Here is a 13712-nt window from a genome sequence, read left to right as displayed (position 1 = left end):
TTACAGCTTCAGATGAAGCAGAACGCGGAGGACCTGCACAGCTTCATGCGGGAGCTGCAGAGCTGGGAGGCGGACATGAAGGAGAAGGACCAGGAGCTGAGGACGGAGGGAAGCCAGGACGGTCAGGTAACTGCTGCAGAACATACAGAGTTAAATGATGGTTAACTGCTGGTTAAATGATGGTGGAATGATGGTTAAATGCTGGTTAAATGATGGTTAAATGCTGGTTAAATGATGGTGGAATGATGGTTAAATGTTTAAATGATGGTTAAATGCTGGTAAATGATGGTGGAATGATGGTTAAATGTTTAAATGATGGTTAAATGATGGTTAAATGATGTTTAAATGATGGTTAAAAGTTTAAATGATGGTTAAATGCTGGTAAATGATGGTGGAATGATGGTTAAATGTTTAAATGATGGTTAAATGATGGTTAAATGATGTTTAAATGATGGTTAAAAGTTTAAATGCTGGTTAAATGATGGTTAAATGATGATTAAATGTTTAAATGATGGTTAACTGCTGGTTAAATGATGGTTAAAAGTTTAAATGATGGTTAAATGCTGGTAAATGATGGTGGAATGATGGTTAAATGTTTAAATGATGGTTAAATGATGGTTAAATGATGTTTAAATGATGGTTAAAAGTTTAAATGCTGGTTAAATGATGGTTAAATGATGATTAAATGTTTAAATGATGGTTAACTGCTGGTTAAATGATGGTTAAAAGTTTAAATGCTGGTTAAATGATGGTTAAATGATGGTTAAATGATGATTAAATGTTTAAATGATGGTTAACTGCTGGTTAAATGATGGTGGAATGATGGTTAAATGTTTAAATGATGGTTAAATGATGTTTAAATGATGGTTAAAAGTTTAAATGATGGTTAAATGATGGTTAAATGATGGTTAAATGATGATTAAATGATGATTAAATGTTTAAATGATGGTTAACTGCTGGTTAAATGATGGTGGAATGATGGTTAAATGTTTAAATGATGGTTAAATGCTGGTTAAATGATGGTGGAATGATGGTTAAATGTTTAAATGATGGTTAAATGCTGGTAAATGATGGTTAAATGATGATTAAATGTTTAAATGATGGCTAAATGATGGTGGAATGATGGTTAAATGGTTAAATGATGGTTAACTGATGGTTAAATGTTTAAATGATGATTAAATGATGGTTAAATGTTTAAATGCTGGTTAAATGCTGGTTAAATGCTGGTTAAATGCTGGTTAAATGGTTAAATGATGGAATGATGGTTCAGGTAAGCTCCTGCTGCAGAACATACAGAGACAGACGCCTGGAGCAGATGTGGTTTCCCATCAGCCACTCGTTGTCTCTTTGTGTTGCAGAAAAATCTCCCACCTGTGCGAAACAAGGACTTCAAAACCAAGATGAGGGAAAAGAGGAGGAAGAAGAAGAAGCAGCTGACCGGCCATGGTGACACAAAAGCAGAGGAGGCCCAACAAGCTTCGAGAATAAAAGCCTACGACTACCGATCGTGGGACAAGTTTGATGTGGTATCTGAAGCTTTGAACTCTCTAAACGCAGGCGTAGAACTGAAGGCCGGTTTGCTACAGATGGGTTTTTCTTGTGGTTGCAGGACAAAGCTCTGGAAGAGATGGATAAGGAGGAATCTCACGCAGAGTCCAATGAGTCCGACTCAGAGGTGGATCAGGACAGAGCGCTGGCTGACAAGGAGAAGGTAGATAAAGCACCAGATGTGGAGCATAAAGCACCAGATGTGGAGCACAGGCAGAACCCGTGTGGTGATGTTTTACTCTGGGTCGTGCTTTTATTCGCAGGGCAACAAGTTCTTTAAGGAGGGGAAGTATGACGATGCCGTAGAGTGTTACACCAGAGGGATGGAGGCAGATCCTTACAACCCTGTGCTGCCCACAAACAGAGCGACCTCCTTCTTCAGACTCAAGAAGTGCGTCCTCAGCGAGGGTTAAATGAGGGTTAAATGGTTAAATGATGGTTAAATGAGGGTTAAATGGTTAAATGATGGTTAAATGAGGGTTAAATGCTGGTTAAATGCTGGTTAAATGTTTAAATGATAGTTAAATGCTGGTTAAATGTTTAAATGATAGTTAAATGCTGGTTAAATGCTGGTTAAATGTTTAAATGCTGGTTAAATGCTGGTTAAATGTTTAAATGATAGTTAAATGCTGGTTAAATGCTGGTTAAATGTTTAAATGCTGGTTAAATGCTGGTTAAATGTTTAAATGCTGGTTAAATGTTTAAATGATAGTTAAATGCTGGATAAATGCTGGTTAAATGTTTAAATGATAGTTAAATGCTGGATAAATGCTGGTTAAATGTTTAAATGATAGTTAAATGCTGGTTAAATGCTGGTTAAATGTTTAAATGATAGTTAAATGCTGGATAAATGCTGGTTAAATGTTTAAATGATAGTTAAATGCTGGTTAAATGCTAGATAAATGCTGGTTAAATGCTGGTTAAATGTTTAAATGATAGTTAAATGCTGGTTAAATGTTTAAATGATAGTTAAATGCTGGTTAAATGCTGGTTAAATGCTGGTTAAATGTTTAAATGATAGTTAAATGCTGGTTAAATGCTGGTTAAATGTTTAAATGATAGTTAAATGCTGGTTAAATGCTAGATAAATGCTGGATAAATGCTGGTTAAATGCTGGTTAAATGTTTAAATGATAGTTAAATGCTGGTTAAATGCTGGTTCCATCGGTTTTCTTGTCTCCGTGTCACAGGTACGCTGTGGCAGAGTCCGACTGTAACCTGGCCATCGCCCTGGACAGCAGCTACTACAAGGCGTACGCTCGCAGGGGAGCAGCTCGCTTTGCGCTGAACAGATCTGAGTCTGCGTTAGAAGGTAGCTCACGGTTTCCAGAGAGAGTTTAAGCTGAGCGCTCCGAGGTGACGGCGCTGCTCTGTTTCTGCACAGATTACCGGATGGTTCTCCAGCTGGACCCTGGGAACCTGGAGGCGCTAAAGGAAGTGAAGAAAATCAAAGAGGTCGGTGCTCATCTTTGAACGGGGCTCGAGCCTTCGGTGGTCTCCTGCTTTAACGTCCTCCTTATGGCTGGTTCAGGTCCTCCGACATCCGGCGCCCGATGTCCCGGGCGACGCCGCGCAGCCGGAGGAGGCCGCCGCTGCAGATGCTGAGCAGCAGCAACATCTGGAGGAGCAACATCTGGAGGAGCAGCAGCTGGAGGAGCAGCAGCTGGAGGAGCAGCAGCTGGAGGAGCAGCAGAGGAAACAGGAAGCAGTTGTGTTCAAAGACAGAGTACGCCTTGTTGTAGTTAAACATGGTCCTTCATGGAATGCTGGTTAAATGTTTAAATGCTGGTTAAATGTTTAAATGATGGTTACGCCTTGTTGTAGTTAAACAGTCCCGGACATGTTTCAGTGCTTCAGCATCTGATGAGTGCACGTGTCTTTCAGGGGAACGCTTATTTCAAAGAGGGGAAGTATGAGGCGGCGGTGGAGTTCTACACCAAAGGGATGGAGGCGGACAGCAGGAACGTCCTGCTTCCTGCCAACAGAGCCATGGCCTTCCTGAAGCTGGAGAGGTGAGGACACAGGCAGGCCTTCATTCACCCGATTACGCCCCGCCCATTTTTAACTGCCTGTTTTCTTCCGCTTTGTGTTGGGACTTCCGGTCAGCTAGTGTAAGATGGATGTTACCTGGGCAGAGACGAGCGGTGCTGTTCGTAGTAGTGGAGGTGAAATGTTACTACACCCTAGGCTAATAACAGAGCGGATGGCCCCCTGTGACGGACGGCCATATTTTCAATCATATGGGTTTATCTGTAGGCGTAGACGGGGCTTCGATGGAAAACTTTAAAAGCACCGAAGCATACCAGTACCTACACAGCGGAGAGGTCGGTCGCGTCCTGCTGATAAACTGGATGATCAAAAGTTATTTTTAAAAGCCACCGTAAGCCCAAGCCAGGCCAGCTCTCCAGGTCACAACTTTTGGGTTTTCGTCACAACGGAGGGAGTTGTGGGGACAGCAGGATGCTCTTGTATTGCCGGCCTGGGAAGATCCGGCAGTCACGCCGCTGCAATTTAGTGGAAGGTAAGCAAGGCAGCGCTATGTTGATGTGTGTAAAGGTCTTGCAGCGTAGTCGTGCTCGGTCATGTATTGATCCTCCCACTGTGTTCTGATGTCGTGATGTCCATCACCCTCGAGCTCAGGCTCAGGCTCAGGCTCAGGCTCAGGCTCAGGCTCAGGCTCAGGCTCAGGCTCAGGCTCAGGCTCAGGCTCAGCAGCATTGCTGGTTGATGCCTCTATGAAAATAATGACTCAGTTAAACAGCGTGCTTGAAGCCTTGAAAGTCTTAATAAGTATGGAATTTTGAAGCACTGTTTTCCAGACCTTGAAAAGTCTTGAATTTTGTGTGAAAGTCTTCATAAAGTATGGAAAATAAATGTATGGTAGAACTTTACAGTATGCTCAAAGGCATTGTGAAATAAGAAATAGGAAGGTAGGCTATAAAACTATCATTTTACTAACTGGTCAGTACTGTATCAGCCTAATGGGATGATATCCAATCAGCGCATGTTTAGCTCAGTCTGGCACATTTTCGTAACGTCACTGCTGAGGTCTGTTGACTTGTACTTGTGATTTTTATGTTTTCAAACGTGTTCATCAGTAAAAGCATAATTTACTGTGAATAATGCATTTGTTCATTAAATGCTAGCCTATAAAAATTAACATTTCTAATAAACACGGTTGGTACAATCTCACCCAATGAAGTAGGCAGCAGGCACACAAGTTACAAGCACACAAGTTAAGGTCTTGGGGAAAAAAAGTATCAGTTTTAAAAAAGTCTGTAATTTTAATTTGGAAAAAGAGCAAGCACCCTGTTTAAAACTAAGATTTATCCGTGTTGTCATGGCTTAACTAAGGTTAACACTGTTTTTAAAACATTTACTCCTAAACTACAATCGTTTAAAACTGTGTTGACAAGCAGTCGATAACAGAATGTTACCACAAATGTAGCTAGCTGCTAACTGGCGTTAGGGCAAAGCATGTTCTGAGAACTTACCTGAATGCCTAACAAGCTGTCGTCGCGGACGTCTCACCGGAGCTTCACAGCCGAGCCATTTCTCAGGATACGGGTGCTGGGTAGTAGGTCTACCCTCCACAGAATGAAACGAACAGACATAGGGCTTTTTGGGAGGGTTTTTAAGTTAAGTGCCCTCAGCCAAAGACGCCAGCGGATGTAGATGAAAACTTGGCCCACAGCATTCAATTCGCCTCTTCCCGTGAGTAAAACTCTGTTGCTGAAGAGACAATCTTCTCTTATTCCAATTATTGTGGCAACCACAGACTGCACAAATGATACAAGTCATTTTAAATGACTTCTTTTTACCCTCGATTTTAATGACTCAGCTGCGCCACCGGAAGCTCTAACACAAAATAAACAAGATGGCTCCGCCCTTGTAACCATGGAGAATAGGGTGAATTCACTCCTCCAGTGTGTGCAGAGGCAGCTTCATGTATTCACTCCTCCCTTTGGGTCCTTTCAGGTATGAGGAGGCGGAGCAGGACTGCACTGAAGCCATTTCCATGGACAACACCTACTCCAAAGCCTTCGCCCGCCGAGGCACGGCCAGGGCGGCGTTAGGGAAGCTGGAGGAGGCCAAGCAAGGTATGAACCCACGCAGCTGCGTCTCCTCCATGTCTGTCAGGGTCAGGGTTAAATGTTTAAATGCTGGTTAAATGTAGCCTGGGAATTCCCATGCTGCTTTGCGCGCGATTTCATTCACGCTGCAAAGGCAGCCTGGAAACCACCGCCCTTATTTTTGCCTGAGTTAGGGAACCAATCACAGAACGGGGGGGCAGCAAGACGATGACGACGTCTCTGCGCGACACTGAAGCTTGTGGAGTGTTAATCCAACATGGCAGCGGACACAACGTTACCGTTCGATGCAGCCTTAGAAAGTGTTTTAAGTAGCTTAGAACGCAAGTTTACTTTTAAAGAAGAGCAACGTTCGGCGTTGAAAGATTTCATTGCCTTCTTCCTCGTCGAATATCTGTCGCTCTACATACGTCATCTGGTATAAGTGATACAATTGGCTATGAATCGCGCGCAAAGCAGCATGGGAAGAACCAGACGCCATTTGATAGACATTCGTAGCGCCCAATAAACGGCTCTAGGCATTCGTAAACCACGCCTCAAATACGAGAAAATGCACACCGAGTTCCCAGACCACCATCTCATCCAGATGTGGACGCATCAGCCAGGCTAGGTTAAATGATGGTTAAATGTTAGTTAAATGTTTAAATGATGATTAACTGTTTAAATGATGGTTAACCTAACCGGGTTAACCTAACCCTGACCCTTCTGGGTTGACCTTCCCTTCCACCTCTGCTGTGGCTCCACAGACTTCCAGCAGCTGTTGAAGCTTGAACCAGGGAACAAGCAGGCCCTGAACGAGCTCCAGAAACTGCAGCAGGTAGGTGAAACCATCCCCACTAACCCATTTATCTCCTGTCATGCTTTTACTCGCTCCTCACCGTGTCTCATCTGTCAGGAGACGGGGTCCGGGGGTCTCCTTCAGACGGGGTCCGGCGGTCTCCTTCAGACGGGGTCCGGGGGTCTCCTTCAGACGGGGTCCGGCGGTCCCCTTCAGACGGGGTCCGGGGGTCTCCTTCAGACGGGGTCCGGCGGTCTCCTTCAGACGGGGTCCGGCGGTCTCCTTCAGACGGGGTCCGGCGGTCCCCTTCAGACGGGGTCCGGGGGTCCCCTTCAGACGGGGTCCGGGGGTCTCCTTCAGACGGGGTCCGGGGGTCCCCTTCAGACGGGGTCCGGGGGTCTCCTTCAGACGGGGTCCGGGGGTCCCCTTCAGACGGGGTCCAGGGGTCTCCTTCAGACGGGGTCCGGGGGTCTCCTTCAGACGGGGTCCGGGGGTCCCCTTCAGACGGGGTCCGGGGGTCTCCTTCAGACGGGGTCCGGGGGTCCCCTTCAGACGGGGTCCAGGGGTCTCCTTCAGACGGAGGACGGCTCGCAGAGGAGGACCGTCCTGCCGATGGACAAACCAGAACATCTGCGCTCGGCTGTGAGTTCCAACCTCTGCGCTTCAGCTTCTCCTGCTGAAACCAGAGAATTACTTTGGATTATTTAGTTTTTATTTAGCACTGTTTGATAAAGGAAATGTGCACCTTTAATAGCTTTATGTATCATCAGAAACAGAGGAAACGTTCAGTGATTTACTTGAAACATGTTCCAACATGAACATAAACCCAGAATCTGAGGCAGAACCAGAGTTAGTTCAGTTCTGAGCAGCTTTAAAGTGAATATCTGCAGATGTTTCCATGGTAACAGCTGCAGAGATTCACTGAAACATGTTCCAACATGAACATAAACCCAGAATCTGAGGCAGAACCAGAGTTAGTTCAGTTCTGAGCAGCTTTAAAGTGAATATCTGCAGATGTTTCCATGGTAACAGCTGTTTTTTCTGTTTTATTTGGTGGCTTTGGGTCAGATTTCCTCCTGTTCATCTGCTGGAGATAGTTCTTTAGGCCTGACACTTCTTCTTCTGTCCTCCACTTGTCCAGTTTCCTCAAATGTTTTAAGGACACGCTGCACACCATGCTGAGAAATGCCAAGTTTGCAGCTAACAGCTCTTTGGGAATCACCTTGTTGCTGCAGAAATCCTGTTTTCTGTCTGTCACACTGTGTTATCTTTGCTGTTTTTCACACATGCAGCTAAAGAAATGGGAACAAATCTTAATTCCAGTCTAAAGCCCACAAAGAGCTTCTAGATTATTCATTTCTGGTGGCATAAAACAGTTTAATCATTTCATTTATATTCATTGTTCCATAATTAGTCATTAGATTATCTTATATTCCTTTTTTAAGCTTTAAAATGAATCTTATTTACTTTTTCTTGATGTTGAATAACATATAATTCTTATTATTGTCTGTTTTTTTCTACTTTTAGACGTGATAACGTTCATTATTTTGGGATTAGGATTTTTTTTAAACTGAATTTCATATATTAATTTGACTCTTTTGGTAACTGAAAGCAGTTTTAACGTAAATGTACAAAAAAGTTGAAACTATGAAGCTGTTTTTCACAGATGCAGCTAAAGAAATGGGAACAAATGATGTGTCTCTGTGACAGGCTGCTGGGAACAAAGTGCCTAAAGATCCAGTTTAAAATGTGGACCCAACACTGGTTCATCCCTTGAGTTAGGAGCCTTTTTCCTGCCTGAATGGTTCATAGCTCAGAGTTAAGTGGCTTAACAAAGAAAAACTGGACTGAAAATGAGGAAAAAAGCAGGAAATGTTGCAGAAGGTGTGGCTGCTTGGAAGGAAACGGAAGGAAATGAGGGCCGGATCCTTTTCCAGCAGGAAGCATCACAGAACCTGAGCAGACTGCAGGTCCTTAATCAGACTTCTTCTTCTTCTCTCCCGACCTTCAGAAACCTCTGAGGAGGATCGATATCCAGGAGATCAGTGGGAAGGCGCCGGCGCCTGAGGAACCGGCTGCGTCCAAGTCGCTGGTCCAGGAGGTGGCGAGGGAAGCCGAGGACGGGTCCTCCCCGCTGTCCACGTCGCCCAGCGCCAAGATGATCAAGATGGAGGAGGCGGCGGACGCCCCGCCGCACGGATCCCACCCGTAAGCGGCGCCGCCTCCCCGTCTCTGACCTCTTCTCTCGTAGCTCGCTGTGACGCCGCTTTGTTGTTCTCACCAGACGTCCTGCCAGCCGACAGTCCGGCCCGCCGGTGCCGAAGGAAACCTCCGGTTCTCCTGAAGCCTCCGCCGCCCCCGCAGAAGAGGCCCCGCCCCCTCCGCCTGCAGAAGAAGCCCCGCCCCCTCCGCCCGCCAGCAGCTTCCAGCTGGAGGCGGACCTCCGGCAGCTGGGGAACCGGCCCGAGCAGATCTACAGATACCTGAGGGTGAGCGCCGTGCTTCCTGGCGTCCGCTGCGGCGTCCCTCAGAGCTCCGTCTGAAGCTAACGTCTCTTCTGTGTTGGCAGCAAATCCGGCCCGAAGCCTACGCCAAGATCTTCAACAACTCGCTGGAGCCGCACATCCTGAGCCAGCTGCTGCGGACGCTGCACGCCTTCTACATGAGGTGAGCGTTTTATCCAGATCAGAATCAGAATCGCTTTTTATTGCCAGGCATGTGGACACACACGAGGAATTTTACACCTCGCTCTCTTCAGTGCAACAAATACAAAAAATAGACAAAAAATGAAATGATGAGCCTGATTCCTGCTCAGCTCTCACACTGTTCTAGCCTAGCTGCACCAGACCCCTACAGCAAAAAGCTGTACAGGGGTCTGGTGACGCTGGTGTGGGCGGGATAAACGGTGGTCTGTTAAGTTGCCTCTGCACTCAACGCCACGCAATATGATGGCGCAACAACCAATCAGAGCGATGAAGAAGGATTACGTAGTCAGCGCGACGGAAAGTACGTGGTGGAGTGTAGTCTAATGTCAGAGAGGAAAGAATATGATTTTTCTTTTCGACTTTGCCTGTTTTCAACACCGGCACTCCAATCTGTTAATGTAGAAACTGTACGCCAATAATGTGGAAGAACGGAGCTAAACCACAGTTTAGGATTTCTGGCGTCCTTGTAAATTCAGCTCATATCTTCGAAGGACAGAAAGTCCCACCAACGGAGCAAGCTGGTAAATTAAACTTTTACCGTACCGGTGAGCAAAACTCTGAAAACGCCCTTTTTTTTCAAGAAAAACTTAAGTGCAGTTATCTGTTCGTCTCGCAAAGAAAAATGTAAATTTAAATCTTCTAGAGTCGCTGCCAAAGCCAAATGGAAAGCCTGTTGGCTGGTGCAGCCATCGTTTACCTCTCTCTGGAACTACACACTGAAACGTCGCACCTCTGTCGTCACCAGGTAGCCCCGCCTCCGACCCCGCTCCTCACGATGTGATTGGCCCGATTAAGTTTCCATTTTCAGCCTCGCAAAACGACCACAACTGACTAGACTCGCCCGGGAGCAAATTCAATTTGCGGTCGCTAGGGGCGTCTAGATTTCTAGGCTAGCACAGTTCAGGCTGCTCTGGGCTGTTTCAGACATTAACTGAAGCTTCTCTGCAGGAACGAAGCTCCGGCCGTCCTCCTGGAGACTCTCCGCAGCCTGTCGGGCCTGAGGCGCTTCGACATGGCCGTCATGTTCACCTCGTCCCCGGAGAAGAAAGGTGGAGTTCTTCTTCTTCTCCTCTCTGTGCTCCTCCATCTTCTTACATCATCAAATCAAATGTATTTATATAGCACATTTCATGTACAGAACAATTCAAAGTGCTTCACATAAAATAAAAGCATTGCAGCAGGGAGTGGAAGAAGCATTAAAATACATAAAAGAATATAAAGAGAAACAAATAAAATCATTAAATGAATTTAAAAACCAGCAACAGTCCAGATAAGTTCAAAGATAGCGTGCAGATTTCATGCATAGACACATGAGAACAGAAATGTTTTTAACCTGGATTTAAAAATGTCTCCATTTGGTGAAAGTTTAATCTCCATCTTCTTACATCATAACTCCCGTACTTCACCTTCTGCTCCTCTAGTGCTCAGAGACCTGTTCGACTTCCTCCTCCAGGCCGAGCTGGACCCGTCGCTGGTGGCGGCGCTGCAGAAGAAGTACGGCGTGTGATGATGGATCTGAGGATCTCAGAGCTGAACACTGAACTGAACTGTTCGTTCATCAGAACCAGGCAGGAGGCTCCCTTTGGTGCATATTAATGAAACAAAGGCCAGTAACAACAAAACGGTGTCAACCCTCCATCCCTGTAAACATTTATTTCTGCATATATATATATATATCTATATATATATATATGAATAACTTTCACACAGTGAGGCAAACTGAATCCAGAGGATCATCTTTCTATGCACTTGAGTTCAAAGAATGAACGGTTCTGTTCTGCTAAACTCACACAGGAGATCAAAGCGTTCAAATTGGACAGATTTTGGTCAAAAGTCCCAGAGATGAAGTGCAAATAAAGTTGTTTTTTGTAATTTGTGTGTCTGTTGTCATCTGTGGTTCAGTCACGTGACTGATACCTACCTGCACTGCCACATAATGACCACCAGATGGAGCCAAAGCTGCTTTAAGAAGGTTATTTGGATCATTTTTCAGGTTTCCTCAGCCTTAGTTCCAGATTAAATAATCCCGCACACATAAACATTTCAACAAATACGCTTTAATGATTTTTAAAACGACTACGACAAACTAATAATATTGATCCCTAATACAGAAAGTTAGAAGAAGAAGAAGAAGAGAAATGGGATTTCTGGGTGTTTGCTCTCAAAGTGACGTCTCCTTGGAGTCTTTGGGAGGCCTGAAGGTTAAAATCTCTGTGAACGTGTGACCTGCAACGGAAAGAAGAGAAGCTATCAAAGTCTTACCAAGTATATTTGTCTCATTCCTAGTCAAAATATCTCATTACACTTAATATGAGACACAACTGCCTAACAAGCAGCATTTCAGCCAGATATAGGGACTTGTTTTGAGACAATACATCTGGAATATCTTGTTAAATGAAAAAGTCTTGAAAACAAATTGTTTTGAGTCACATATCATATGAAACAAGCTTTTTTTTGACATTTGAAGAGGTTTTTAAGCTAATTTCAAGATCAGACAGAGGCTGCTTCACCCAAAGACCCGAACACTTCTCTTACGTTTCCACTGGTCCAGCGGCAGGTCCGTGTTGTCCATGGTCTGGTCGTACGGCAGCGCCTCGGCCTCCTCCTCCCCGTCTCTGAACTCGCTGAAGAAGGGCAGCTCCAGCGCCTCCGAGGCACTCGCCCGGCTCTCCGGGTCCAGGAGCAGCATCTCCTCCAGGACGCTCACCGCTGCGGTGCACAGAAACAGGTCAGAAAGGTCAAAGGTCAAAGTCGGCACCGAGGCGGTCTGGGAGCAGCAGCACGTAGGGATGGGAATGGAAAACCGGTTCTTGTTGAGAACCGGTTCCCGGTGTTTCAGTTCCTTGGAATCGTTTGGCGATTTTGCAAACGATTCCCTTATCGATTCCAGTGGGCGCGAATGACGTCACCACGCAGCGTTGCGTGGCGAGTCCAGCGCAGCCAGCAGCCAACAGTAAACATGGCGCCCAAGCGGTACAAACGCTCGAAAGTTTGGTTCCACATCCCTAAAAAAGACGACAACAGGGCAACTTGCAAAGTGAATATTTCACCAAAGGGAGGAAATACTACCAACATGCAATAACTATGAATGAATGTCGCGTTTTCCATCTGCTCCGGACTAACGTTGGTGAACCTGAACCCAGCAGCGTTAGCAACGTTAGCAACGTTAGCATGTCCTCTGCTAACGCTGCAGGTAACTAACTAACAAACACTGCCTATCATGTTAGCACCATTTGCCTCATTGTAAAAGCTGCTGTTAGTAACGGTTAAGGTTAAATGAATGCCTTCTCAGGCATTACATTTAGATGAAATCATGAGAGACAGAGCCTGACTGGCTCAGAGCCAGAGGCTGGTGGTACTACCCCCAGTTCACCTCTACCTCCAGCTTCTCCTTTCACCAGAGCAGGAAGAGTTAAATTACCCAGGCCAGGATAGACCAATGTGGACCTCACCGTTGTTGGGTTTGTGAGGTCACGACTCGTGTTACTTCTAAACTAAACAAAGTTGATGCTAATCGACCGGTTTGTTGTCCTTTTTCTCCCAATGAGAACCGATAAGGGAACCGACAAAGAACCGAATCGTTAAGCAGAATCGAAAATGGAATTGGAATCGTAAAAATCTGATCAGTTCCCATCCCTAGGCAGGACGGGCGTGTGTCTGCGTACCGTTTGAGCCGGCTTTGGAGAAGAGGCTGTGCAGATCTTTTTTGGGCACTTTGGCTAAGCTTCTGATGTAGTTTTTGGCCTGTTGGCAGAGAGAAATATGACAGAATAATTACGTTAGAGAACACTTTCCTACTGAAGGCCTGTGAGGCTCTGACCAACCAATGAGCTCAGATTGAATTCAGGAGCTCAGAAAGCTTCCAGCTCAGGAGAAATAACAGGAATCTGCAGAAAATAAAGCTGAATGTGACTCAGGGACATTTCCCCTCTTTGTTTGATGAATACTGATGTTACGACTTACATCTTGGTTCTGTAGTTTCAGCACAAAGTCGGGAGTTGGAGTTCCTGTAATCTTCATGATTTCTCTGAGCTGATCCAGATCTGACGGCAGTTATGGTTAAGAATCTGAGCTCTTAGTGAGGCGTGCAACTTAAATCTCATCATCTCTCTGTGTTTCCATCGGACCGAACTAAAGCTCCAGCATCGTCTCCATGGTGATTCATCTCTGAGTCCATGGCTGCGTCTCTTCTCTTCAGGTGTTTCTGATGCTTTAAGTTCGGCTTCTCTGGGTGGAAATCTCATTTCCTTCAGCTGCTTTCTGACACTTCTCTCATAAAACATCCACTCCTGTTTCTTTAGATGCTTTGAGTTTTCTGTCCCGTTTCTCTCTTTTAACTCTTTAAAGTTGTGCAGGTATTTGTTTTAGAGAGCGAATAATCATTAAATTCAACATAAACAAACATATTTCTCCTTTTTAATCCCCAGGTTTAACATTCCTTTTGCTGTTTTTTGTTTAAAGGTGGGTTTAAACATCTAAAATAATTGTAAAATATGAGTTCTCCTGCTGTGGCTCATCATGAGCTCAGCAGGTCTGTTTGGGGCGAGGTCGAGCTGGATTTAACCTTTTATTGGTCCTTTTTTCCCCTTCG

At 45.2% G+C, this 13712-nt stretch overlaps 2 protein-coding genes across 2 annotated transcripts in view; one reads left to right on the top strand and one right to left on the bottom strand.

Annotated features, from left to right (window-relative positions):
• Positions 1-6: 6 nt before the first annotated feature.
• LOC142376409 (RNA polymerase II-associated protein 3-like) lies at positions 7-10993 on the top strand (the record flags this gene model as incomplete). The annotated part of the gene is made up of 16 exons (XM_075459939.1): positions 7-126; positions 1359-1526; positions 1610-1711; positions 1812-1939; positions 2738-2859; positions 2932-3002; positions 3079-3273; positions 3432-3559; positions 5526-5647; positions 6385-6455; positions 6969-7058; positions 8428-8624; positions 8701-8905; positions 8986-9083; positions 10070-10170; positions 10543-10993. Coding segments are annotated over 16 exons (2004 nt in total), but the record flags the coding sequence as incomplete, so codon positions are not given.
• Positions 10994-11206: 213 nt separating this feature from the next.
• The window catches only part of LOC142376410 (mitogen-activated protein kinase 12-like), a gene marked incomplete at its 5' end in the record, with an annotated part of 11761 nt that continues 9255 nt past the window's right edge, over positions 11207-13712 (bottom strand). The window contains 4 exons of the mRNA XM_075459940.1: positions 11207-11347; positions 11657-11830; positions 12787-12865; positions 13085-13164. Of these exons, the coding sequence (XP_075316055.1) occupies positions 11283-11347; positions 11657-11830; positions 12787-12865; positions 13085-13164 (398 nt within the window). The remainder of the gene's footprint in view (positions 11348-11656; positions 11831-12786; positions 12866-13084; positions 13165-13712) is intronic.

This window comes from Odontesthes bonariensis, unplaced genomic scaffold, assembly GCF_027942865.1.
Source record: "Odontesthes bonariensis isolate fOdoBon6 unplaced genomic scaffold, fOdoBon6.hap1 scaffold_287, whole genome shotgun sequence".
Taxonomy (NCBI): domain Eukaryota; kingdom Metazoa; phylum Chordata; class Actinopteri; order Atheriniformes; family Atherinopsidae; genus Odontesthes; species Odontesthes bonariensis.
This window is presented reverse-complemented; position numbering and strand designations above follow the sequence as displayed.